Source organism: Coregonus clupeaformis, unplaced genomic scaffold (genome assembly GCF_020615455.1).
Source record: "Coregonus clupeaformis isolate EN_2021a unplaced genomic scaffold, ASM2061545v1 scaf0175, whole genome shotgun sequence".
In the NCBI taxonomy this organism is placed as follows: Eukaryota; Metazoa; Chordata; class Actinopteri; order Salmoniformes; family Salmonidae; genus Coregonus; species Coregonus clupeaformis.
In genome coordinates, this window is record NW_025533630.1 from 37,501 (window position 1) to 65,258 (window position 27,758).

Consider the following 27,758-nt stretch of genomic DNA (forward strand, 5'->3'; position numbering starts at 1 on the left):
CAAAAAAAATTTGTCAGTGGCTTAACTTAACTTACACTGACGTCTCAGCTCCAGTACACTTTAAAGAAAACTCCAGCCCAAAACTCTTTTTGGTACAGTATTTGTTTCATTAGTCCCTTGTTGATATAGTTCAAAAATGTGGCAAAATGCATCATACCGGCTGTATTTCTGTATTTTGAAAGTCATAGATCTTCAAAACTTCATTGTTGGCATGCAAAACATTTTGGGACTTTATAAACAATGGACTAATGAAACGAATACCAAAAGATAGTTTGGGTGGAGTTTTCCCTTTAAGTAATAAGGCAGAGAGGCTGTAGTATATTGTGAATATCACACTAAAAGGGTGTTATTAGACAACTCATTAGTGCAGCTCTATAAATACACCTACTAGTGGCACATTTTGAACACTGAAATGTTTATGTAGATTAAAGATTGATTTACTGGGATGATGGAGGATGTTTGTTATACAAGTGTCACTGTACATGGAGAAACTCACCTTGGATAACGTGAGAGAGTTGTCCTTCAGGAAGAAGTTATACAGGTATTTGGGGATGAAGGCCGACATGCAGGCGTACGCCAGGGCTGACAAAAAGAACGCGGGAAGATGAGGAGAAGAGAGAAGGGAGTATCAGCGATACACATTGTACTTCTGCAAATCAACAACAATCTCTTTTAAGAAGGATTGGAATACCCTTACCTTCATTGTTGAAATCCAGCCAGAGGAATGGTGCACAAAGCGAATCCAAACCTGAACAAAACACAGGGTACAATTGTAAACCACATCAACACTAGAATTGAATTGGATAGGCTGGATTGAAAATGTATGACTTGACTGCCACCTAGTGGTCTATTGACCACAACACAGCATGGATGTGAGTCACAGCGTCAGACAGTGACAGCAGATTGACAGAGTGAAAGACTGACCCTGCCAGTAGACCAGGTCAGGGTGAGAGACCACCCAGGCTTTGAGCACACGCCTGAACTTCCTGTGGCCCTGTGGCGAGGACAGCAGCTCGTCATACTGGTGACAGCGAGGGATGTCCACCTCAATCTGGGGGGAAAGCACACACACAGTATAAGTGTTTGAACCAAAGCATGTGATGGATATATATCTGTTCAATATGAAATTATAAAATTGCCAAAAATAATTAATTTGCCTGATAACCAGTCCACAATGAGAAGAAGAGGTACCTGTCTGTCAGTAGGTATAGGGGTATCCTTATCAATGCTGTCATATTTGGCTTGAATGTCCCCCTGGAGAGAGAAAAAGGGATTCTAATCAACCAAACCAACTTCCCATTATCATTGCAAGGCACAGTATTAAATGAAAATCAGCAGTAAATCAAGTCCATAATCTCTATGGTTATCAGATTGATTTATCTCTACAAACAAAACAACGTATTTCTCTCTATGGTTATCAGTTTGTCCTACCTCGACTCCCAGGAGAGCAGCCCATGCCAGTCCACGTACGAGGGGAGGAATGTCCACCCTCGCCTCCTTCCACACCAGGTTCTTCTTGTATGGGTACGCCTGTGGGACAAACAGCACAACCAGAGAATTATCTAATCATAAGATTATATTCTTAATGTAATTAAAAAACTTTAATAAGCTAGACAAGTCATTGAGAAGACACTATATTTTACTAATCTGGTTGATATAACACGTAGCTCCACTTTCATTCAACACCTGATACAATCAAGATAAACACCAAGGCCTGGACACACACCAATAGGAGACTTTAATAAAATCACCAGACAGGAACACAAAGATGAGTAAATGAGTGTGATCTCAGGACAGGGTCAATGTGACTTTCTATTCCTGGAATCATTGGGAACTGGGGGGTCTTAAAACTGCTGAGGCAGAGTGATTGAATTTGTACTGGGTTGTGAGAGAATGGTGTGTGTGTGTGTGTGTGTGTGTGTTAGAGCTCTGACCTTGAGGAGCCTGTCGAAGAGGATGATGCGGATGAGTTGGTACTCTGTGTCCCTCTCCCTGATGATGAGTGGCAGCGTGACGGTGCAAGACAGCTCATTGCTGCTGTTGGATTGGGACAGACTAGACTGTCTGGAGACACAGAGAGAGAGAGAGACACAGAGAGAGACACAGAGAGAGAGAGACACAGAGAGACACACAGAGAGACAAGCAAACAAAAAAGCAAGAAAGGAACATTACCCATCTCCATCAGTCAGTGAAAAAAACAAGCCATAAAATGAAAAATAGAGAAGGGATATGAGAGCTGAGGACATACGTGACAATTGAGAAGTAAAAGATGAGGGGATTCTTACTCATCTTCCAATAAAGGGTAATATGCCTCTCCTGCCACGTCTTCCAGTCTCTGAAAGAGAGAAGTAAGTCAGATTTTAATTCTCAGCACACATTTTCTGGTTCATTTCAGATTCAACCATGTGGATTAAATAAACTGTTGTGAGGTGTTGGTAGTACACTGGTCATTACAGTCCAAGTGAGACCAACGCACTATTGCAATGTATTTCTCCGGTTATTGTACGGTAATGTTAAATCTATTAGTCACAGTGATGTCCTCACATTCTTCAGCTGGCACAGAGACAGTGTGACGGTGGTGTCATCCAGGAGGAAGCTCCTGTCCCTGCCTTGGCCAAATGACTCCCCATCCTCCAGCATGAAACTAACACAGAGATTCAATTAAACATTTAATCATTCGGATGATAAACTACAGTATGGATCTACTTAATATAGTTAACTAGTTCAGATGTAAACATTATTCTAACTGTGTGCTTTAGGCTTTGCTCTACGATTCAAACAGTTAATAACTTGATCTGAAACAGTACAGTGGAAAGGCATGATGAATATAACTACATTATCTAAGACAGTAGAAAGGCATGCTGTATATAAACCACATTATCTGAGACAGTCCAGTAGAAAGACATACTGTATATAACTACATTATCTAAGACAGTAGAAAGGCATGCTGTGTATAACTACATTAGCTGAGACAGTCCAGTAGAAAGACATACTGTATATAACTACATTATCTGAGACAGTCCAGTAGAAAGACGTGCTGTATATAACTACATTATCTTAGACAGTCCAGTAGAAAGACGTGCTGTATATAACTACATTATCTTAGACAGTCCGGTAGAAAGACTTGCTGTGTATAACTACATTTTCTAAGACAGTCCAGTAGAAAGGCCTGCTGAATATAACTACAATATCTGAAACAGTACACTAGGTAGAAAGGGTGTGTTGTACAGTACTTGGGCAAGGTGCAGACGGGAGGCTTGGACTGGATGATCCCCTGGTTGGTCAGTTCCTTCTCCAGGTCTCCTCCTGCCAAACACCACAGGTGGTACACCTCGTCTATGGCCCTCTCCCCCAGGTACTCCTCATCATCATCTGCGACATGATTGACAGATTGTTTTAACTGTCTAATACATTAAAATCAGTCACATTTCAATGAATGTCATTTTATATATTTACTTAGCCAGGATAGTCCGCTCGTAACAACTGCCACTGTTTTCCAGGGATTCCTGGGTTCCATAAAATCACACACTAATGTGATGGCAGTAAACATGCTAAAAAAAGCATCAAGGATGATACATGGTCCTCTACATGGTAAAATGTAGTCCTTTGTGGTCGTCTTTGAGATGTATCCTTTATCCATACAGCCAGGTCTTCCATGGTCAAGAAACATTTACATTTATATTTATAATGTCAACTATTCAAATATGAATCAAAGGCCAAATCACTGATGACCATGCAAAACGTTGAGAGGAGAATGAATGCCTGAAGTACTTCTCACAATCAATGCTCAGAGTGAATGATGTCGATAATTAGACCTTTGAAACAATTTCTTATTCCTAAAATGTCAGTATTGACGATACTGTAAATTAGGGTGCGCTATAGGGAGTTATGCTGTCTGTGTGTATACAGTGGGGAAAAAAAGTATTTAGTCAGCCAACAATTGTGCAAGTTCTCCCACTTAAAAAGATAGAGAGAGGCCTGTAATTTTCATCATGGGTACACGTCAACTATGACAGACAAAATGAGGAAAAAAAACCCAGAAAATCACATTGTAGGATTTTTAATGAATTTATTTTCAAATTATGGTGGAAAATAAGTATTTGTTCAATAACAAAAGTTTCTCAATACTTTGTTATATACCCTTTGTTGGCAATGACACAGGTCAAACGTTTTCTGTAAGTCTTCACAAGGTTTTCACACACTGTTGCTGGTATTTTGGCCCATTCCTCCATGCAGATCTCCTCTAGAGCAGTGATGTTTTGGGGCTGTCGCTGGGCAACACGGACTTTCAACTCCCGCCCAAGATTTTCTATGGGGTTGAAATCTGGAGACTGGCTAGGCCACTCCAGGACCTTGAAATGCTTCTTACGAAGCCACTCCTTCGTTGCCCGGGCGGTGTGTTTGGGATCATTGTCATGCTGAAAGACCCAGCCACGTTTCATCTTCAATGCCCTTGCAGATGGAAGGAGGTTTTCACTCCAAATCTCACGATACATGGCCCCATTCATTCTTTCCTTTACACTGATCGGTCGTCCTGGTCCCTTTGCAGAAAAACAGCCCCAAAGCATGATGTTCCCACCCCCATGCTTCACAGTAGGTATGGTGTTCTTTGGATGCAACTCAGCATTCTTTGTCCTCCAAACACGACGAGTTGAGTTTTTTTACCAAAAAGTTATATTTTGGTTTCATCTGACCATATGACATTCTCCCAATCCTCTTCTGGATCATCCAAATGCACTCTAGCAAACTTCAGACGGGGCCTGGACATGTTACTGGCTTAAGCAGGGGGACACGTCTGAAACTGCAGGATTTGAGTCCCTGGCGGCGTAGTGTGTTACTGATGGTAGGCTTTGTTACTTTGGTCCCAGCTCTCTGCAGGTCATTCACTAGGTCCCCCCGTGTGGTTCTGGGATTTTTGCTCACCGTTCTTGTGATCATTTGGACCCCTCGGTGAGATCTTGCGTGGAGCCCCAGATCGAGGGGAGATTATCAGTGGTCTTGTATGTCTTCCATTTCCTAATAATTGCTCCCACAGTTGATTTCTTCAAACCAAGCTGCTTACCTATTGCAGATTCAGTCTTCCCAGCCTGGTGCAGGTCTACAATTTTGTTTCTGGTGTCCTTTGACAGCTCTTTGGTCTTGGCCATAGTGGAGTTTGGAGTGTGACTGTTTGAGGTTGTGGACAGGTGTCTTTTATACTGATAACAAGTTCAAACAGGTGCCATTAATACAGGTAACGAGTGGAGGACAGAGAAGCCTCTTAAAGAAGAAGTTACAGGTCTGTGAGATCCAGAAATCTTGCTTGTTTGTAGGTGACCAAATACTTATTTTCCACCATAATTTGCAAATAAATTAATTAAAAATCCTACAATGTGATTTTCTGGATTTTTTTTCCTCAATTTGTCTGTCATAGTTGACGTGTACCTATGATGGAAATTACAGGCCTCTCTCATCTTTTTAAGTGGGAGAACTTGCACAATTGGTGGCTGACTAAATACTTTTTTTCCCCACTGTATGTGTGTGTATATATATGTGTGCCCACGTCAGGGCATGTGTGTGTGCAGTCTGACCTTTGCAGAGCTGGCTGATGTCCTGGTAGCTCCAGGTGGGCACAGCGCAGGGAGGAGGAGAACAGCCCGACGGGCTGCTGGAACCTGGGTGTAGAGACACGACACGCCCTCAAACACTGGGTCAACCAGCAGCTCTGCAGGGGTGGGTCTGGATGGAAGCACAGAGTGAAATCTACACTTTACTGAACACGCATTGAAAACATATCGACGCACTTCATCAAAAGGTTCAGATTTCACTACCAGAATGTTATGTGAAGTGTTCTCAAATGTTCTCTCTAAACGTACCATGTTCTCATTTGGGCATGTTTTAGATCACTTTCGCTATGACTGAATTCTGCTTCTTGCAGATGTTATTCACGTGGTTTACCCTGCCATTACCCTGTTATTACCCTGTTATTAACCCTGCTATTACCCCTGCCATTACCCTGAGAAGGCATGGAGAATGTGCCTCCCAACAGGAAATGATAGCCAACACAATAGAGTCCAATCCACAGACATAAAACATCTCTGGTCGAGTTACCTTCTGGAGGGTAGGAAGGTCAGGCATTTCCTTAATAACGTTAGAACGTTCTCAGGCAGCTCCTGTAACAGAACGTTGACAATCGCATTAGTTACAGTACAATCCAGACCCACAGCCCCAATCTCCCTCCACTCTTATGGCTTTTCAACATCCTAAAGAAACAAAATCGCCTGAGAAAGGTTAAAAGCATTTTTACAAGGGAAACACTTCGTCTAATGGAGGGCATGTGAATTTAATTAGCACACATATACACGCTAACAGATGCGCGAGAGCACACACACACACCAGTTACAAGTTACAGTGCATTGTTTGCTTTTTTGATGAATTGTCGTCATTTACCATCACATTCGTTTCTGGAACAACAATACAGCGTATAATAAGGTGTAGTCTTATCTACAACATCATAAAACATGACTTAACCACACATTAGGCAATCTAAGACAATCTACAATTAGACAATCTACACATTAGACAATCTACACATTAGGCAATCTAACATTAGGCAATCTAGGAATTCTAGGACAATCAACCTTTCTTAGAGTGGTTTTAGTGTCGAGGGCCAGTGTAATAAATAGTGACCTGTGATTGATTTTAAACTCACCCTAATCACATCCAAGCATCCGTGCTCCTCTGCAAGGACTGTGACTATGTCGTCAATGCAACCTGAGGAAAAACACACAGACCACCATGTCATAAACAATTCACAACCCCATCATAACTCATCTGTGGCTCACCAGGCTGATGGACTTGGCAACACGTTCACTTACCCAAAGTGATGATGAATTTCAATCTCTCGCTTATTTCAATGTTCTGCAGTAGTCTTCTACCCTATGAATAAAAGGCTGATAGTACACGAGGACAGAATGACTTCTCCTAATCACAATGTCAAACTTTACTTGAAAGGTTGATAGTACATTAGGAGAGAATGAACCCTCTGTTCAATGGCTATATACTATTGTCATAACATCTGTCATTGACAGTCCTGACTTTTGATTGACAGCTCAATCAACCAATCAATCAATCATTAGGTCAAGACATGGTGGTGTAAGAGAGCTTACTGCACACAGCTCAAAGAGCAGGACTCCCAGGGACCACACGTCTGTCTTGGGCCCCGAGGACAGAGGGTTCTCCCCCTGGGAGGGGTCACTAGGGTGGACTGAGCCCTGGGCGATGACCTCTGGAGCCAGGTAGGACGGGTAGCTGTGGACAGAGATAGTCAGAGAGAGGGTCAAGGGTCAATTGAATACCCTGAAAGGCATAGCAAACTTGAAGGAGCGTTGAGGTTGTCTTGAATTAAATTCAATTGAAACCTCTTTGCAACAGATACCATTTGACAATGAACAGACTTTGATGATTAATCTACCTAAATATTCCAGGAACTTCATGTTTCTTTGAAGTCATTGTTCAAATGATGTGTGTACAGTACATTGCTTCATATCAAGGAATCGCCATAAACACTAGACAGATAAAGCTTATTACATCTTCAAACCAGATGTTTTACTTGGAGATTAGATAACACAGGACATCAGAGGCAGTGGCGACACACACACACACACACACACACACACACACACACACACACACACACACACACACACACACACACACACACACACACACAATCATTCCCCCATTCAACAACAGGATATTACCCACAAAGACTTTCTATAACATGAGGGCCCTTGGGTTTTGGATAAGACTTCAGCTATCTATTACAGTACTTGAAACAATGGATTACTTTAATATCCAAAACCTGGTTTTCATAAACAATAGATTGACCATTACACATACATTTCATAGTAATGTCTCATTCTATTTCACTAACAGCATTTAAATACTGTGTTGTGTTCACAGAGGGACCTATGACCTCCATTATCTGAAGATCCACAGTATTACAAGTTCCAGACGTTCAAGGTTCTACGTAACCGTCCATTATCATATCAGAATTTATCATAGTTAACTCTGTACAGTGGAACATGTATCGCTTTTTAACCTGTGTGGCTCAATTGGTAGAGCATGGCGCTCGTAGCCAGGGTTGTGGGTTTGATTCCCACGGGGAACCAGTACAGAAAGAAAATGATGAAAATGTACTGCACTCACTATTGTAAATGACTCTAAGACTAAAATGTTTTAAAATATATGTTTTCACTGCCTAATGTAATGTCAGTCACAATGTAACTGCTTTTCAAATCTATTGACACATCTCTCTGTACATGGGAGGTTAGATGTTAACAGGACTTACCCAATAGGAAAGTCCACATCCGCCCGTGGTCTGTCATGTAATACAACCCAAACTTAGCCAGCTTCACGTTGCCCTACAAAGAAACAATGTTACATATGACAATGTTCAATGTATTGATAGCCTTATGATAATCAATAATGCATCAATAACCTGATGACAATTAGCCTGTTGAACCAGACTGAACGAGAGCACAGGTTTAACCAGGCTAGATGACAATGGCAAATGGCGTCAAAAGCCTTTCCATTAGACCCCAACTGATAGGGAAGGGGAGGTAACTACCTTGCCGTCCATGAGGACGTTCTGTGCATTGAGGGCTCTGTGAACCATCCCATGTTTGTTCATAAACTCCTAGTCCCTCCAAGGCCTCATAGGCTATCTGGAGAACCTCTCTGTGCTGTAACATACAGACAAGGCCTGAGGATTATTATATACACATTATATACAACTTGGACGTGGCTTTAGTTCCTGTGGTGTTTGGCTTGAAAAAGGTTAGGTGTATGGTACTCAGAGTGGGCCTTTGTTTTCCAGCCAACAAAGCTACAACAGGTTATTGTGTCTACTAAATATGTATGTATTTTTCCCCCTGCCGAGTCTAAAGCGTTTTTAGATGAAAGAGGTTTTGTGTTATTATCGGAGTCTACGCTAGTAGATGGCTAGGGTGAGTACATAGCCTAGTCCTGTAGTAATGAAGCTATTCTTCTTCGTTCAGTTAAGCCATGGTCATTCTGCTTACAGAGAGATGGAACTGGTGAGTCCTCTGAACATTTCAATAACATAGTACAATGATAATGTACTATATCTATATAGTCTTTATATTGTGTCAAATATTAGACTATAAATTGTGCCGTCCTGTATTATACTTGTGTTAAAATGTTTATTTTATTCTACTGAGCCATTTACTTTATGTTCATGTTCTTATCTTTTTATTATTTCTGCATTGTCGAGAAGGAACCTGCAAGTAAGCATTTCGTTGGATGGTGTATACCAGAGATCATCAACTAGATTCAGCCGCGGGCCGATTTTTTTCTTGAGCGGATGGTCAGTGGGCCGGAACATAATTACAAATAATTTGTAGACTGCGAAATTGACCAAGAAGCCCAAACAGATATAATATTTGGACTAAAACAGCCATTTCAAAACCTTGCTTACAGTTGTATACGATCACATATACAGTATCTCTCTATAATGCGTGGGAATACTGCCAGTTGGGGAACCCTGTATGACTAATAAAAAACGTGAAACTTGAAATCATACCTGACAGTTTGAACCTGTTTCTGGAAATCATTTAGACTGCTTTCGTAGTGTTCCGTCACAACAACCAGTCGTTCTGGAAGAAGAAGAAAAGGGTGATAAAACTCAAGATGTGAAATGGTTTCGATCAATTTGACATTGGTCAGCCCCACCATTTATTGATTTATATGTTTAAAATGTGTGATTTCAAAACATCTCAATTTGACGGTCTGCTGCTTGTTGTCAATTTTTTTAGCGGTAGGGCTGTCATTTTGTTGTTTTTCCAATGAAGGAGTGTGCCTTTAAATTAAAGGTTAAGCCTACACCATGATTGGTTAAACAGCCAGGAAGGATCTTCTAAATGAAAAGCTAGTACCATGTGTTGAGATAACACACATCTGCAATTACAAAGCTTTAAAGTTGTACTTAGTCATTTATAACTTCCCGTTCACCCAGCCCACAAAAAAAAAATGAAAAAAAAAATGTTATCTACAAAATCTGACAACAAAGGGTCCAGGGTTCAGGACCTCAAAACATGGTTTTGACTAAATGGGATACAGTTTATGTCAGAATTGACAAGAATTGACTTTTCGTAGCAGGCTAGCAGAACTTACGCAGGTTAGAGTATTAGGTAAAGGTTAGGAAAAGGGTTAGGGTTAGCTAAAATGCAAAAAAAAAGTAATTATGACATCAATTTGACATAAGCTGTATCCCGTCTAGCCATGACCATAAAACATCTGGACATGAAGAGGATGAAACAAAGCAAGCTTTTAACAACTCAGAAGTCCATCAAGACAGTACTGTGTATACTTTTGGCCAAGAATCATTAATGTGTCAACATTACAGTGTCCTAAAAACAATGATGGGTTCCTCCAATAAAATCTGCATATTGTGGATTTGGGATCATTTCTGGTTTCTGTGAGACTTTTAATAAAACACATGCTTGTGGCAATACGTGTAGTAAACAAAAGTGTAACAAGTTAGATTGTGCAGTTGAGATTGCCAAACACATTTAGTTATTTTACAGTGACTCGGATGTAACACAAAACAACACTACAAAAAAACGGACATTGTTGAAAGCTGAGAGAGTCTCTTGAGGAGCTGTAACCTGTGATGGTGTTTCTCCATATTTACTCAACTGTAAATGACAAACGGGGTACAAGTCTACATTTAAACTTATGGATATGACCGCAATGAAGTTTAAAAGTCAAGATTATTTGGTGCTTTTCCAAATAGAAAGGGGAGGGTCAAGGCTCTGTTGGAATACACTGAATGCACACCGTTCCTTCTGAATGCACACCGTAAGTAAGTGTTTCACTGTTTTTATTATTATTATTATTATTCATTTCACCTTTATTTAACCAGGTAAGGCAGTTGAGAACAAGTTCTCATTTACAACTGCGACCTGGCCAAGATAAAGCAAAGCAGTGCGATAAAAACAACAACAACACAGAGTTACATACAGTGCTATGAAAAGTATTTGCCCCCCTCTAATTTTCTCTACTTTTGCATATTTGTGATACTGAATGTTATCAGATCTTCAACCAAAACCTAATATTAGATAAAGGGAACATAAGTGGACAAATAACACAACAATTACATATTTATTTCATAAACAAAGTTATGCAACACCCAATTCCCTGTGTGAAAAAGTAATTGCCCCCTTACACTCAATAACTTGTTGTGCCACCTTTAGCTGCAATGACTCCCAACCAAATGCTTCCTGTAGTTGCTGATCAGTGTCTCACGTCGCTGTGGAGGAATTTGGCCCACTCTTCCATGCAGAACTGCTTTAACTCAGTGACGTGTGGGTTTTCAAGCATGAACTGTTCGTTTCAAGTCCTGCCACCACACCTCAATTGGGATTAGGTCTGGACTTTGACTAGGCCATTCCAAAACTTCCAATTTGTTGCTTTTTAGCCATTTTCATGTAGACTTGATTGTGTGTTTTGGATCATTGTCTTGCTGCATGACCCAGATGTGCTTCAGCTTCAGCTCACAGACGGATGGTCTGACATTCTCCTGTAGAATTATCTGATACAGAGCAGAATTCATGGTTCCTTCTATTAAGGCAAGTCGTCCAGGTCCTGAGGCAGCAAAGCATCCCCAAACCATCACACCACCACTGTCACGCCCTGACCTATAGAACTCTAGTTAGTTTGGTCAGGTGTGAATATCATGTGTGTGTTGATTCTATGTTTGTATTTCTATGTTTGGCTGGGTGTGGTTCCCAATCAGAGGCAGCTGTCGCTCGTTGTCTCTGATTGGGGATCATACTCAGGCAGCCAGTTTTCCTGCCTGTGTTGTGGGATCTTGTTTTGTGCTCGGTGAGTTTGGCTTGTGTGTGTATAGCCTTCCGACGTCACGTTTCCTGTTTTGTATGTTTATTCGGTTTAATAAACATGGATGCATTTCACGCTGCGCCTTGGTCTGACCCGTCCTTCAACGTCCGTGACAACCACCACCATGCTTGACCTTTGGTATGATGTTCTTACTGTGGAATGCAGAGTTTGGTTTTCACCAGGCATTACTGGAACCATGTCGTTCAAAAAAGTTATACTTTTGAATCATCTGTCCATAGAACGGTCTTCCAAGACTCTTGATGATCATCCAGGTGCTTTTTTGGCAAACTTGAGTCAATCTCGTCCCATTATGCCTGCGAAAACCAATACTACAATTTAGTATTAACACTAGAGTGATAGATGTGCAGAAGATGATGTGCAAATAGAGATACTGGGGTGCAAATTAGCTAAATAAATAACAATGTAAATAACAATATGGGGATGAGGTAGTTGGGTGGACTAATTACAGATGGGCTGTGTGCAGGTGCAGTGATCGGTAAGCTGTTAGTCTACACTTGTTGTTTATGAAGAATTTGACAAATACAATTTTATTTTATATTAACAGCACACCAGTCATATAGTAGATGCCGAAGGGAAGGGGATTTGATTTAAAATCTGCTATCTGTCTGTCACGTGAGTACCAATCTCCCCTAGTCCTCTTTAGCTTCACTCTACATCCCACCCTCCCAATACTAGGATATTTCTGGTAGTGGAGTATTGTCACAATAACAGTATCGGGATACTATGATACCTGATTTTCCATGGATTCTTCCCTTCTTCACAATCACTGAAAGCCAGATACAGTCGAATAGAGGAAAGCAAGGATTCCACTACATATCTTTCACCAATCCAGTTATGCCTTTTTAAGTGCTATATCAGTGCTATACCAGTGCAGGGTTCAGTGCATTCAGAACACTTTTACTCCCACGGAAGGTAGGTTGAGGGAGTGATCCACTTTCACAGTATCAAGAATAGGACCCCACAAGACCCAGTGACAAACAGACAGAGATGGATAGTCCTACCATGCTTCCCTCTGGAGATGTCTACGTACTGGCAGAGCCTGGGGTGGGTAATGGTCTTGAGCAGCTGGAAACGGCCCAGGATCTTGATGGAGTTAGGGGTGAGGGGGAGGCCGTTGCTCCCGCACACATCGTGGGGAAGAGCGGAGGCAAAGAAGGTGAAGGCCCCTAGCTGGGCATCTCTCAGTGGCCTCATGACTGCTCACTGCTCACAGTTGACAGCTCCAGCACCAACACACACCCTATGGAAAACACAAAGACATTAGAGGCAGTGAAACAAATGATGAACAGTTTGGTTCATGTTTACAAAACACTCATTTTAATTTGATTTGAAACTATATCTAAACACAACAGACGTAATGTAGCTAAAATACAAGTTATATCACAGCTTTTAAACGCAGAAATAATTTCAGACATAACACAAAATAATGGTTACACACACTTTCATATCCACTTCATTTATTTTGTAATCTTGTACAAGCATGACCTAATAGTGTATTTAGGGGAGACATATAACTTGTTTGTAAACAGTAAAAGTGGATACAGGCAGCTAGCTAAATCGAAAGCTAGCGACAGTGCTGCTGTTATCTTGTACAGAAGGGATGCAGTATGCAGAAAACAATGAATGAATAAAACTGCAAGAACGACTTTTCGAAATTTCAATGAATACTTACGTTTAGTGAACGTCTGTCCTCATATCCAAACAATCCTGACCGTATATTTTGATTTATTTTGCAGAATCTTCTCTTTCTCGGGATGCTGTGAGCAGCTGAGAGGTAACGTGACCGATTACGTCAATTTTCAGCGACGAGGCTCAGCTGTCAAAATAATTTGTAAACATTGCAACCGTGCTTACCAATTGCTGTTTGTAGCTTTTGGTTAAATGTATATATTGCTCAGTGTTTATATTGACAAACCAAAGGATACAACAGGTAGCTTACTTTATCTGCATGTCTTAATTTTCTATGCCTGATCAAATCTCATAAACAATGTTTCTACAAAAATAACTCAAAATTCGTAGTACGACTTGCTATGTTTTTATTTAGTATTTTCTTTAAATGTCATTTACAAATTACTTCTGAATGTCAAATAATACATACATTTACTGGATACGCAGGCACTAGCAAGTTAGCCCTAAAATCATAATGAACATATAAACTGGGCAACTGCAGCGCATATATCAAATGTCTAATCATATGGATAGAAAATGCATACCAGCATGCCCGAGCTAGCCAGAGGGTATGCAGACCAGTGATAATGCGCATGGGGGGCACGTGGGTCTTTTCTCGAACAGCTGTGGGGTTCGAAGTTCCACTCTCCAAAACGTGTCAATCACAGGCAGACGGTCATAGTTTGATGTAAGTTGAATGCATGTTTATTTTTGATCTTTCGTTGTCTATTTTTCAATTCAGCCAGTTATTTCTGAATTTGGTATTTTAGAGTTAGATCGATGCAACCCCTATTGCTAAACTGAGCTAGCTAACGTTAATGTTTCACCACAGATATAACCTATATATCCGGCGTCACCAAAAAACGTTTCCGTCAGCAAAAGGATATGTACAATTTCTAGGATTCTCTTCATTTACCAGACAAAGTGAAATGTGGACTGGCTAACAAATAAATGTCCGAATCCAACTTTTGTCCAAACAACACCAAATGATTGTGAAGTTAGACAGCGGGCTGCCATTAGACCACGCACTTCATGCGAGACTTAGGTCCTACCACTCTTACACAGCAGGAATATGGAGCGGTTTGGACAAAAGTTGGATTCAAATCTATATTTGATAGCGAGGGACACATTCACTTTACGTCTGGTAAGTGGAGTTCTTAGAGATGATACATATGCTTTTGTTGACAGGAAAGCCGGCTATTTTGTGGTAGGGTTATTTTCAGTCGCCACCCACCAGCTCAGGGAGTCCAACCAAGGCTACATTCGTAAATTCACTCTGGCTATCTACTCCGATTTCAGAGCACTCTCGTCTGTGTGCCAGAGCGCAGAATAATTGATGCATTTACGAACACGCAACACCCGTTGAATATGACTGGTGTCAGTAAACGTCTACAAAAAACGTAATTCAGTTGTTGCCAGCAACACAGTTACAGCAACCAACGCTCTAGATAACATGAAAACAGCCTAACCATCTCTGCTAGGGCGAGTAAAATGGTTAGAGTGAGGTATAATCTAATTTGTGTCTGGAAGTAGCTAGCCAACTTTAGCCAGTTAGCTTGGGTGCTTGACTGCCGGTGTGAGGTCAGAGCGCTCGGATCAACCCTACTCCTCTACCAGAGTGTCCAGTGTGCGCTCTGAACGCTCCAAGAGCTAAACGCGCTGAATTTACGAACAGACAATCTGACAAAGCTCTGAATTTACGAACGCCCGGAGCGCATTCTGGCACTCCAGAGTGAATTTACGAACACACCCCAATACAGACTCCCGATGTTGTGTCCCAAAGCTAGCTAGTCCCGTCATTAACTGTCATTTCAAACATAAATTAATAGAACAACATTTAAATGCTGACCAGGTGTCAAAGTAGAGTAGAGGCTGTGAAGGCATGTAGGTAACAAGAATGTCCCTAGTCTCAGCCAGGAACTGTCTTGGCCAGAACCACAACATTTTGAAAATTGGAGAATGTCATGCAAAGTCACTGGCTTCCATCAAAACAACCCCATCATTGTCCCAAACCATTATAATCTATCAAGTGACTGATCTGTTCAGATATCAGTCAGACACATTTACTGTAAGTGCACCCTTCATTATATATGTGAATATCAGTCCCAAAGAAAACCATGCAGTGCACTGCTGGCATCAGTTATTGTCCATATCAGCATATTCCTTTAATAACCTCTAAAGGTCTAAGCTGTTGTACTAAGCAAACAATGGAATTGTTTTAAGATGGTCATACCATGGATCATTCAGCTATTTCATTTATAATTTTAGGATCCTGTTAGGGATCAGACATTTTTTTTGTAAATGATTTGATAAAATATTGAATTTGGACTTTACTACTATAGCCCATAGCATCCACACATTGAATAACACATTCATAAATGTAAGAAAATACAGTAAAACATTTCATCATAAGGAATAAGGTTTTGAAATGTGTGTCCTATATCTTGGAGATATAAGAAAGATCAGAAAATATTGTAGTTTTTTTGGACACATAACCCCTTATTTCTGTTGGCACAAAACTACCTCCATACTTCCATTTGTTTGTATGGGTTACCTTCAGATGAGTCCGGTGACACAGAGAACACCATGGTGTTTGTGAGAGTCTCCCCCTTTCCCATAGAGTGGTCATAATAGTTTGTAGGCCAAACTGTTCATGACAAACACTGCTGTAGCTCGGCCACCTTCCACCATAGATGCTAAGGCCGACATAGGCGGATGCGGTGGATTGAGACGCAGCCCATGCTGAAACCTGATATCTCTAGCTTAAACTGACGGACTTTGATGTGGCTTTTTCTTATTTTTCTTATGTTACTTAGATTGATAGACTCTTATGGATTTGAAGTGCCAAAAACACTTTGGGCAAGCACTGTAAACAATAAACATATTGTTTGCATTATTGCTAAAAAATCCTACTCCCATTCAGTAAGGGACCGGGTTATACTAGGGCTATTGGGCTGGACGACCAACTGGTGCTGAGACTGACTCCTTTGACCGCATCCACGTATTTCAACACCAATGCCTACTGAGTGATGACATTATGACGGCAAGAAAGCCAGCCAGCGAGAGAGTGATGGAAAGGCCAAAGCCGCAATTTAAAGCTGTTCCTAATATCTGTCCCTTATAAGAAAAAGCCTTGGTCCCTTTTAAAGTGTTCAGATCTATGCTGGCCTGCTGTGGCCCACACTGTTCTCATTGCCTCGCAAGCAGCCTGGTGTTTCATCTCATCTACACACACACACTCCTCACAGTGGAGACTAAGGGTGCGTTCGTAAATTCACTCTGGATGCTCTGCCCTGAAATGCGAGCGCTCTGGTTCGAGCGTCTAGAGCGCTTGATAATGAGGAATTTACGAACGGACAATCTGACAACGCTCTGAATTTACAAACGCCCAGAGCGCACTCTGAACACTCTCTGCCACTCCAGAGTGAATTTACGAACGCACTCTTAAGTGACCCTGGTACACTAGATCATGCTTAGATCCTCTATCTGTTTTTCTTCCTCCACCACCAGCTGTTTCCCTTTAGTTAACACTATCAACGTTTCGTCCTACTGTGGCAAACTGGGAACGGCTGGTGGTGAGGGAAGAAAAACAGATAGAGAATCTAGGCTTACTTCTACTCCACACAACGCCTTGGTGCTTCTGTTGTCGCTGTTCCCCAAAGAGAGATGAAAGGGTCACTCATACTTTTGAGGTCTCTTGCTTTTTATGCTTTTCTCACTATCACCCAACTTGGAAACGGAGCTAGATCCTACTTGTACTCGGCCTATCACCCAACTGGGAAAACTGAGCTAGATCCTACTTGTACTAGGGCCTATCACCCAACTGGGAAAACGGAGAGTTCCTACTTGTACTAGGCCTATCACCCAACTGGGAAAATGGAGCTGATCCACTTGTACTGGGCCTATCACCCAACTGGGAAAACGGAGCTAGATCCTACTTGTACTAGGCCTATCACCCAACTGGGAAAACGGAGCTAGCTCCTACTTGTACTAGGCCTATCACCCAACTGGGAAAACGGAGCTAGATCCTACTTGTACTAGGCCTATCACCCAACTGGGAAAACGGAGCTAGCTCCTACTTGTACTAGGCCTATCACCCAACTGGGAAAACGGAGCTAGATCCTACTTGTACTAGGCCTATCACCCAACTGGGAAAACGGAGCTAGATCCTACTTGTACTAGGCCTATCACCCAACTGGGAAAACGGAGCTAGCTCCTACTTGTACTAGGCCTATCACCCAACTGGGAAAACTGAGCTAGTTCCTACTTGTACTAGGCCTATCACCCAACTGGGAATAGTGGGTGGTGGTAGTGCAGGAAAACTGAGCTATGTCCTACTCGTACAAGGCCTATCACCCATTGCCTGGGTTGTTTCTCGAAGATGGTCCTGCGTCTGTTGTGTTGTCACTGTCCCCCTAAATGAGGGGTGAAAAGAAAAACAGACTTTAGGGATGAATCAAACATTTATTTCGCATGTAGTCTCTTATACCTTCCCATAGAGAATTGGAACAAGGTACGGTTCAAAATCAGACTAGGCTATATTATATTGGCCACCAGCTGAGCAATAAGTTATTCATCATTATGTATTTTCTGATGTAAGGAAGCATTTCACTGTTAGTCTACACCTGTTGTTTACAAAGCATTTGATATTGATAGGACACCAGTCATATAGTAAATGCCGAAGGGAAGGGGATATGAATTGACAGCTGCTATCTGTCTGTCACGTGAGTACCAGTCTCCCCTAGTCCTCTTTAGTTTCACTCTACATCCCACCCTCCCAATAGTAGGCTATTACTGGTAGTGATACTATTACTACCAGTGCTAGCTGTGCCACTGTGCCACCAGAGATCCTGATTCGAATCCAGGCTCTGTCGTCCCAGCCGGCCGCGGCCGGGAGACCCATGGGGCGGCGCGCAATTGGCGCGTGCGTCCAGGGTAGGGGAATGGCGGCAGGGATGTCTCAGTTGGTAGAGCATGGCGTTTGAACGCTGTTGTGGGTTGTTTCCCAGGGGGTAGTGAAAAAATATAAAAAAAATAAAAATATGTATGCACTAACTGTAAGTCGCTCTGGATAAGTCTGCTAAATGACTAAAATGTAATGTAAAAAGTGATACTATTACTGGTAGTGATACTATTACTGGTAGTGATACTATTACTGGTACTGATACTATTACTGGCACAGATACTATTACTGGCACAGATACTATTACTGGTAGGTATGCTATTACTGGTACTGATACTATTACTGGTACTGATACTATTACTGGTACTGATACTATTACTGGTAGTGATACTATTACTGGTACTGATGCTATTACTGGTACTGATACTATTACTGGTAGTGATACTATTACTGGTGGTGATACTATTACTGGTACTGATACTATTACTGGTACTGATACTATTACTGGTAGGTATGCTATTACTGGTACTGATACTATTACTGGTACTGAATATTACTGATACTATTACTGGTACTGATACTATTACTGGTACTGATTTTATTACTGATAGTGATACTATTACTGGTAGGTATGATATTACTGGTAGTGATACTATTACTGGTAGGTATGCTATTACTGGTACTGATACTATTACTGGCACTGATACTATTACTGGTAGGTATGCTATTACTGGTACTGATACTATTACTTGTACTGATACTATTACTGATACTATTACTGGTAGGGATACTATTACTGGTACTGATGCTATTACTGGTACTGATGCTATTACTGGTAGTGATACTACGTTAGCTGATTTTCCATGGCAACAAGGAAAACACAAAGCAGACTAAACTCTGTGGTCCTTTAAAAAACCTACTGAATGTCAAATATTGTGTGCTATAGCCTGGAAAATAAAACGTGATTCTGGGTGACAACTTAAAGCTGCTTGTTTCCAACATTAGGACTGTTTTCCTCAGGAAATTCAATCCGCTTCATGTTCTGTTTCTTTGCCATGATACCTCTGAGTATCGCGATACTGGTGTCGTGACAACCGTAGGTAGTGGAGTGTTCAATGTTTCAGGTGCAGAGTAGAAGTGGTTTTGGAACCAGGCCTGTACAGGCTTCTATAGACTTTGAGTTGGAAGTGATGATTGTTATGTTTTATCCTCTCAACCAATGTGCCCGCGAGCAGCTCACCTCGGACTGCCGCGCAGAAGAAATACGAGCCCGCGCAGAGAAGCACGTGGTTGAACTTAACTCAACTTTCTACAGTTTTCTACTTTAGTTAACACTATCAACATTTCGTTCTACTGTGGTAATTGTGATCGGATCAATGCAATATTAACCACTTTCAATGTAATATACCAAAACAAAGCGAGCTATGCAAAGATTTGGTATGCATAACGAACTGTGCAAGAGATTTTCTTGTCGGCAGAGCGCATTGGAGTAGGATTCATGCATTGACAGGCACGACTTAGGCCCGTATTCTACACAGACCGGTGCACCATAACCAATCAGAGCTGCAGTAGGCCTATATGCAAACAGCCATTGCCATATATGGATCTGTGCCATTCACTTTGAACTGGACTGTGTTTAGGCTACAGTGAGTGGTTGGGAGGTCAAAGTGAGAGCTGCATGTAGCCACTTGTATACATTTGTTCATATTCTTTGCTAGTTAGTGAGTTATTAGCCCAGTTATAGCTAATTTCTAGTCAACAATGGGGAGTGATTGCTTCCTACAAGAGCACAAAACATCTTTGGAAAGCGATTCAGGTAAAGAGCTTTTTTATGTCTTAAAGGGAAGTGTTGTATTTTGAGACAGTCTAGAATAAACTAAGTAGCCAATAGGCAGAGGGTAGCATAATTTGTCTGATTCTCTGTAACTATGGTTTGGGAATAATAATGCATTTTATTTTGTATAGTGGTTTCTTGCGTCAAACAACATTTTCAGTCACCTCAAGCTCTCAACGCAGTTTTATTTCTTAGAGGCTACCTTATGAATTGTATGATAACATCCAGAGCCAGTTATGATCAACTCCTCTATTAAGCTATCAGCTCTGCAGTGTTGTCCAATGTCAATCTACGATACTGATCCCTGGGGGACTCTTGTTTCAGGCAGCCTGCCTGGAGGCCTAATCCTGTGGTCTGGGCTGCTGTCAGAGGTGGCTCGGCAGCCCCACAGCCCCAGCCCCTGGGCTCATTTTCAGGAGTTATGCAAATTAAAACAGCCCTATTGTGGTGCTCGTAAATTCTTCCACCACAGGGCCCAGTTAAATCGATTCCGAGCCTTGAGCAAACAAACTTCTTTGATCCCCTATATTATCAACTCCAGCTCTTTTTGTGTTTCTAATTTCCTCATCCCTGATATTTTTGTTTTCATCTCACTCCATCTGTTGTTTCCCAGCACCACCCTGTACTAAGCCTATGTGTACAGCGTTTTCTTCTCCTCCCTTTTCGCCTGAGCCCTTGTAGAATTCCCCCTCTCTTTTTTATTTCCTTTGTCAACGGGAGAGGATTGCCAAAGCCTGTGCATGTCCAAGGCACATTTCACATTACAAGAAAAGCCTAACTGTCGTCCAGCTGCGTTTTGGTTGAGTGGCACAAGGCTGTCGTTTGATCCCTTTTTGAACTCTAAAAGTAGCCTAAAACCAAACACACACACGCCGATGATGTCTGTAATGTGATTTGCCCATTTGTGCCTATAAAGGAAGAAAAACGGAGCAAATAAAAAAGAGATAAAAAACAACAACAGGTTATTTCATTTAATGTCATATGGTTTGGCTTTTTTGCCGTGTCATTGAAGAATTCGGTTTGACCAAGTTGACCTGGAGGTTTGTCAATACATTTATTTGGTTTACAGACTCGCGCTGAGAAGAAACAGCAACCTCCTTCCGAATCCCCAGGAGAGAGGGAATGATAGAGGGAGGGGGAAAAAGAAGGGATGAGCTAATTTATCGACTCATTTTCATCACCTAACCAAACCTACATGTACATAGTACTTCAATCAATCAATCACCTAACCAAACCTACATAGTACCTCAATCAATCAATCACCTAACCAAACCTACATGTACATAGTACTTCAATCAATCAATCACCTAACCAAACCTACATGTACATAGTACTTCAATCAATCAATCACCTAACCAAACCTACATAGTACTTCAATCAATCAATCAATCAATCACCTAACCAAACCTACATGTACAGTGAGGGAAAAAAGTATTTGATCCCCTGCTGATTTTGTACGTTTGCCCACTGACAAAGAAATGATCAGTCTATAATTTTAATGGTAGGTTTATTTGAACAGTGAGAGACAGAATAACAACAACAAAAATCCAGAAAAACGCATGTCAAAAATGTTATGAATTCATTTGCATTTTAATGAGGGAAATAAGTATTTGACCCCTCTGCAAAACATGACATGAGGTCAGACGTTTCTTGTAGTTGGCCACCGGGTTTGCACACATCTCAGGAGGGATTTTGTCCCACTCCTCTTTGCAGATCTTCTCCAAGTCATTAAGGTTTCGAGGCTGACGTTTGGCAACTCGAACCTTCAGCTCCCTCCACAGATTTTCTATGGGATTAAGGTCTGGAGACTGGCTAGGCCACTTCAGGACCTTAATGTGCTTCTTCTTGAGCCACTCCTTTGCTGCCTTGGCCGTGTGTTTTGGGTCATTGTCATGCTGGAATACCCATCCACGACCCATTTTCAATGCCCTGGCTGAGGAAGGAGGTTCTCACCCAAGATTTGACGGTATTGGCGTCCATCGTCCCTTTGATGCGGTGAAGTTGTCCTGTCCCCTTAGCAGAAAAACACCCCCAAAGCATAATGTTTCCCACCTCCATGTTTGATGGTGGGGATGGTGTTCTTGGGGTCATAGGCAGCATTCCTCCTCCTCCAAACACGGCCGAGTTGAGTTGATGCCAAAGAGCTCCATTTTGGTCTCATCTGACCACAACACTTTCAACCAGTTCTCCTCTAAATCATTCAGATGTTTCATTGTGCAAACTTCAGATGGGCATGTATATGTGCTTTCTTGAGCAGGGGGGACCTTGCGGGACTGCAGGATTTCAGTCCTTCACGGCGTAGTGTGTTACCAATTGTTTTCTTGGTGACTATGGTCCCAGCTGCCTTGGATCATTGACAAGATCCTCCCGTGTAGTTCTGGGCTGATTCCTCACCGTTCTCATGATCATTGCAACTCCACGAGGTGATCTTGCATGGAGCCCCAGGCCGGGGGAGATTGACAGTTCTTTTGTGTTTCTTCCATTTGCGAATAATCACACCAACTGTTGTCACTTCTCACCAAGCTGCTTGGCGATGGTCTTGTAGCCCATTCCAGCCTTGTGTAGTCTACAATCTTGTCCCTGACATCCTTGGAAGCTCTTTTGGTCTTAGCCATGGTGGAGAATTTGGAATCTGATTGATTGATTGCTTCTGTGGACAGGTGTCTTTTATACAGGTAACAAGCTGAGATTAGGAGCACTCCCTTTAAGAGTGTGCTCTAATCTCACTCATTACCTGGGAGCCAGAAATCTTTCTGATTGAGAGGGGGTCAAATACTTATTTCCCTCATTAAAATGCAAATCAATTTATAATATTTTTGACATGCCATTTTCTGGATTTTGTTGATGTTATTCTGTCTCTCACTGTTCAAATAAACCTACCATTAAAATTATAGACTGATCATTTCTTTGTCAGTGGGCAAACGTACAAAACCAGCAGGGGATCAAATACTTTTTTCCCTCACTGTACATAGTACTAAAATCAATCAATCACCTAACCAAACCTACATGTACATAGTACTTCAATCAATCAATCACCTAACCAAACCTACATAGTACTTCAATCAATCAATCACCTAACCAAACCTACATGTACATAGTACTTCAATCAATCAATCAATCACCTAAACAAACCTACATGTACATAATACTTCAATCAATCAATCAATCACCTAACCAAACCTACATGTACATAGTACTTCAATCAATCAATCACCTAACCAAACCTACATGTACATAGTACTTCAATCAATCAATCACCTAACCAAACCTACATGTACATAGTACTTCAATCAATCAATCACCTAACCAAACCAATGTACATAGTACTTCAATCAATCAATCACCTAACCAAACCTACATGTACATAGTACTATCAATCAATCACCTAACCAAACCTACATGTACATAGTACTTCAATCAATCAATCACCAAACCTACATGTACATAGTACTTCAATCAATCAATCACCAAACCAAACCTACATAGTACTTCAATCAATCAATCACCAAACCAAACCTACATAGTACTTCAATCAATCACCAAACCAAACCTACATAGTACTTAAATCAATCAATCACCTAACCAAACCTACATAGTACTTCAATCAATCAATCAATCACCTAACCAAACCTACATAGTACTTCAATCAATCAATCAATCACCTAACCAAACCTACATGTACATAGTACCTCAATCAATCAATCACCTAACCAAACCTACATGTACATAGTACTTCAATCAATCAATCACCTAACCAAACCTACATGTACATAGTACTTCAATCAATCAATCACCTAACCAAACCTACATGTACATAGTACTTCAATCAATCACCTAACCAAACCTACATGTACATAGTACTTCAATCACCAACCAAACCTACATGTACATAGTACTTCAATCAATCAATCACCTAACCAAACCTACATGTACATAGTACTTCAATCAATCACCTAACCAAACCTACATGTACATAGTACTTCAATCAATCAATCACCAAACCAAACCTACATGTACATAGTACTTCAATCAATCAATCACCTAACCAAACCTACATGTACATATTACCTCAATAAATCACCCCAACTACCACGTACCCCAGTGCACTGACACAGTACTGGTACTCCTTGTTTGTATATATAGCCTCGTTATTGTGTTACTACTTTATTTTTATCCATTAGCAAATGTTCTTACTTTTTAACTGCATTGTTGGGAAAGGGCTCATATATAAGCATTTCACAGTAAAGTCTACACTTGTTGTATTCGGCGCATGTGACAAATCAAATTGGATTTGATTATCTCTGCATTGCTTGTGGAAGGAAGCCAGCCTCTTGAATAGGCCAGGCAGATGTCCCATATGGGCTATTATTATGAGCTAACATGCCTGTGTGCTGTAGCAGCAACCTGGGATTCTCTTGTGGTTGTCTTGTCTTTGGGATGCTTCCAACTTCCCAGGTTCCCTGATGTTATGAGGCCATATATTACATGATAACATCCCTCATGTTTTAAATGTCTGTGCTTTACTGTAGCACAGAAATATAATTCTTAGAACAGACTTTTCCATTTAAGTGATGGTGGACCGCCACGATTCTATTTCTCATTCTCTATTTGTCATTGTGTTTTGTGTTAGGGTTGCTTTCCCAAATTCCAGAATGTCTCTGTTTCAAGTGTGTCTTGTACAGTAAATACCTGGGGTTCTTTCTCACTGTTAGGTTTTGTTTTCTGGTTCCAGGTTCCTAGTAACACGCTCCCTGTCCCTGGTCAAGATGTCGGGTCACACTCCATCCATAACGAGGCTGGAACAGCGGGCAGCCGAGGCCGATCACATCATAGACTACCTCAAACAGCAGGTCCAGCTGCTCAAGGAGAAAGCCAGTAAGAGACGCCGAAAGCACACACACACACACACACACACACAAAGACACATGCAAACATAGAGATGCATGCGCACACTCAATCTCAAGCAGAGTATGGGGTCAAATGTATTCCTCAAGCATTCTCAAATGGTTGAAATTCTTTCTAAAAAGACTTTAATTGAATGAGTTTGACCTCAACTCTACATGAGTGCACATTCTCAGGGTGAAGTAGCCTAGCTGGAGACCCGGTTTAAAGCCAAAGTTGGGGAGGGAAAGAGGCTGTAGGATAGAACTAGATGATGCATGTTAGTCCCTATAAAAGTCTGACAGGAGCTTGTCTGTCTGAACATAGAGGTGCAAGCCACCGTCAGAGAAGAGAAGAAACTGATGGTGGAGAACACCAAGTTGAAGAGGGACATCGAGCAACTGAAGCAAACACTGCTGGAGAAGGAGAAGAACAGAGGAGGTACGTAGTTTGTTGGTGACAGTGTTCCATCTCTGTCACATCCTGTTTAACTTCTGCTAAGACCTCCTCGGAGATGAAATACTGACGTTGTTCAGACTGCGATTGAGAATAACTGTCTTTTTCCTGAGGGGAACTTCATTCTTCAAAGAACAGACGCCATTCCTTTGGTACGGCCTTGATGTTGTCAACCACATAGCTATAGCAAGCTGTAGGGTAAAGTTCTCACACTTGAGTCGTTGATGGCGTCTGAGGCAACTCATTAGCGACACATTGTTTGTTTTGCTGTATTAGTAACAGTCCTAGATCTTAATAAAATGCCTTTCTCGTCTCATTCTAATATTACAACCAGACCTTTTTTAACTATCAGAGTTCAAACAAATAATTGAACTCAAGTGCACAAGCATGCCCATCATTAGCGCCACTAGGCAACCCCCAACTGCCAAAGTCAAACGGCATGCCGTCTGCGTGACTGGCGGCGTGCTACAACCCTGTTGTTATATCGCGCCTCTGTCATGCATTAACATACAAGGGCAAACAGTCTCTGTGATCATTAACACGTCAATAATGGCTTCCAGAGAGGAGAACCAGGTGGTAAAAAACCAGAGGATTAGTATGAATAGGTAATGTAGCCCTCATCAAAAGGCTATCCTCTCTACATGTTATTTTTGGAGCGTTCGGGAATGTGTGCGAAAAGGACGGCAGGATTATGTTTTAGGTTTTTCCACGTATCCAATTCCGATGTTTATTTTTGGTATGTGTTTCAATGGGGCTTTGTGACACTGTTAAAAAAAAGTTCAATCACAGTACAGATAAAGTGTGGAGCTTTTTTGAGGGATATTTCAGTCGGGCCTCATCCGTTTGTTATGGAGATGACTAACTGAAGTAAAGTGAAGACCTTCAGGGATACTGTCTGGGCATTTTGAGCAACAGAGAACAACAGCAGGAGAAACGACAGCATTTAAAAGGTTTATCGCCATGTTGTTTTAAAGGTAAACCTTTGGAGTTCTGAACCTCCGCTCTCAACATAGAATTAAAATGTGGGTAAAGTATGACTTTACGTCCAAACTTAAACCTGAAATGACGTTTAAAACTATATTTCCTTGTTTTCATGGACACTGTCATTTTCCCATGAAAACAAGCTTCAGGAGGCTGGTCTTTCCTCCCATTGGGTCTATAAATAAGGTTTTCTCTATCATTAAGCAAAATTATGTTGCTGAAACTAATTAGGCAAAGTACATCTCAATGAATAGCCATCATATCCAACCATCCCTCGCCGTCATTCTCAATTCAAAGTTCCATCTGTCAGGTTAGATGGCTTTGTTATTCCCCTTTCACACTGTCGGACCCACCCAAGACGTACTGCGCTGGTTGGGATATTTTATTTTTCACATTGTTCTTTCCTGAACAATTCCAGCAACTGTGGTGGATGCATAGCCAGGCCAGCTCAGTACAGCTTGGCTCGGCTCGGCTCTGTAGTGTGAAAAGGGTATTAGTGCCAGGTCGCAGTTGTAAATGAGAACCTGTTCTCAACTGGCTTACCTGGTTAAATAAAGGTGAAATAAAAAAATAAAAAATAATAAAGTGCCTCTGGGTTCAAAAGCAAAATAGCCAACCTGAAGATACAAGGTTTTCAAATATATTGTGTATTGGAACTTGGTGCAGTATCATACAGCCTATCTGAACGGTACTGCAGAGGAGCGTTCAACTCCAGTTCTGCAGATTTTTATCCATCTCTTATAGTCAGCCTCTGATCTCCACCTTACAAACCAGTTCTCCTGGATTCTAATCAGTAGCATCAATAGCAGGGATCAAATAAAACCAGCAGTACTGCTGTAACTGGAGTTGAATATCCTCACTCAGTGTGGGTTAGTTAGAGCATGGTGCTGGCAACACCAGGGTTCTGGGTTCAATTCATGGGCCAGATATACTTAATTCATGTGTCACTGTCAACTTTAAGGCGACATTCTAATATCCGTACTAGCATACCACTTAGCATGTGTCCAATGCATTGTATGCTGGTGTGGTTATTAGAACAGAGCTTAAGGGCTCTATTAAATCTGCGTCGTGGAAATTCAGCTTTACAGCGTGATTGAAATTTAAAGGAAA

At 41.4% G+C, this 27,758-nt stretch overlaps 2 protein-coding genes across 4 annotated transcripts in view; one reads left to right on the plus strand and one right to left on the minus strand.

Annotated features, from left to right (window-relative positions):
- The window catches only part of LOC121580625 (TBC domain-containing protein kinase-like protein), a gene marked incomplete at its 3' end in the record, with an annotated part of 46,865 nt that extends 33,120 nt beyond the window's left edge, over nucleotides 1–13,745 (minus strand). Inside the window, 23 exon segments of the mRNA XM_045213941.1 lie at nucleotides 497–582; nucleotides 698–748; nucleotides 925–1,051; nucleotides 1,192–1,254; nucleotides 1,432–1,530; nucleotides 1,935–2,064; nucleotides 2,286–2,335; nucleotides 2,545–2,644; nucleotides 3,234–3,372; nucleotides 5,571–5,593; nucleotides 5,595–5,653; nucleotides 5,655–5,718; nucleotides 6,091–6,152; nucleotides 6,692–6,753; nucleotides 6,858–6,918; nucleotides 7,149–7,290; nucleotides 8,333–8,354; nucleotides 8,357–8,405; nucleotides 8,612–8,680; nucleotides 8,682–8,721; nucleotides 9,587–9,659; nucleotides 12,927–13,165; nucleotides 13,598–13,745. Of these exon segments, the coding sequence (XP_045069876.1) occupies nucleotides 497–582; nucleotides 698–748; nucleotides 925–1,051; nucleotides 1,192–1,254; nucleotides 1,432–1,530; nucleotides 1,935–2,064; nucleotides 2,286–2,335; nucleotides 2,545–2,644; nucleotides 3,234–3,372; nucleotides 5,571–5,593; nucleotides 5,595–5,653; nucleotides 5,655–5,718; nucleotides 6,091–6,152; nucleotides 6,692–6,753; nucleotides 6,858–6,918; nucleotides 7,149–7,290; nucleotides 8,333–8,354; nucleotides 8,357–8,405; nucleotides 8,612–8,680; nucleotides 8,682–8,721; nucleotides 9,587–9,659; nucleotides 12,927–13,119 (1,764 nt within the window).
- Nucleotides 13,746–13,791: 46 nt separating this feature from the next.
- LOC121580631 (aminoacyl tRNA synthase complex-interacting multifunctional protein 1) overlaps nucleotides 13,792–27,758 on the plus strand; it is a 28,441-nt gene continuing 14,474 nt past the window's right edge. For 2 of the 3 annotated variants that reach the window (XM_045213938.1, XM_045213940.1), the window contains exons 1-4: nucleotides 13,792–13,855; nucleotides 14,218–14,281; nucleotides 25,063–25,205; nucleotides 25,539–25,652. In XM_045213938.1, coding sequence (XP_045069873.1) covers nucleotides 13,807–13,855; nucleotides 14,218–14,281; nucleotides 25,063–25,205; nucleotides 25,539–25,652 — 370 coding nt within the window. In that variant the 5' untranslated portion in view covers nucleotides 13,792–13,806. Of the gene's footprint in view, nucleotides 13,856–14,165; nucleotides 14,282–25,062; nucleotides 25,206–25,538; nucleotides 25,653–27,758 lie in introns of those variants that run through there. The other variant, XM_045213939.1, reaches the window with a different exon arrangement.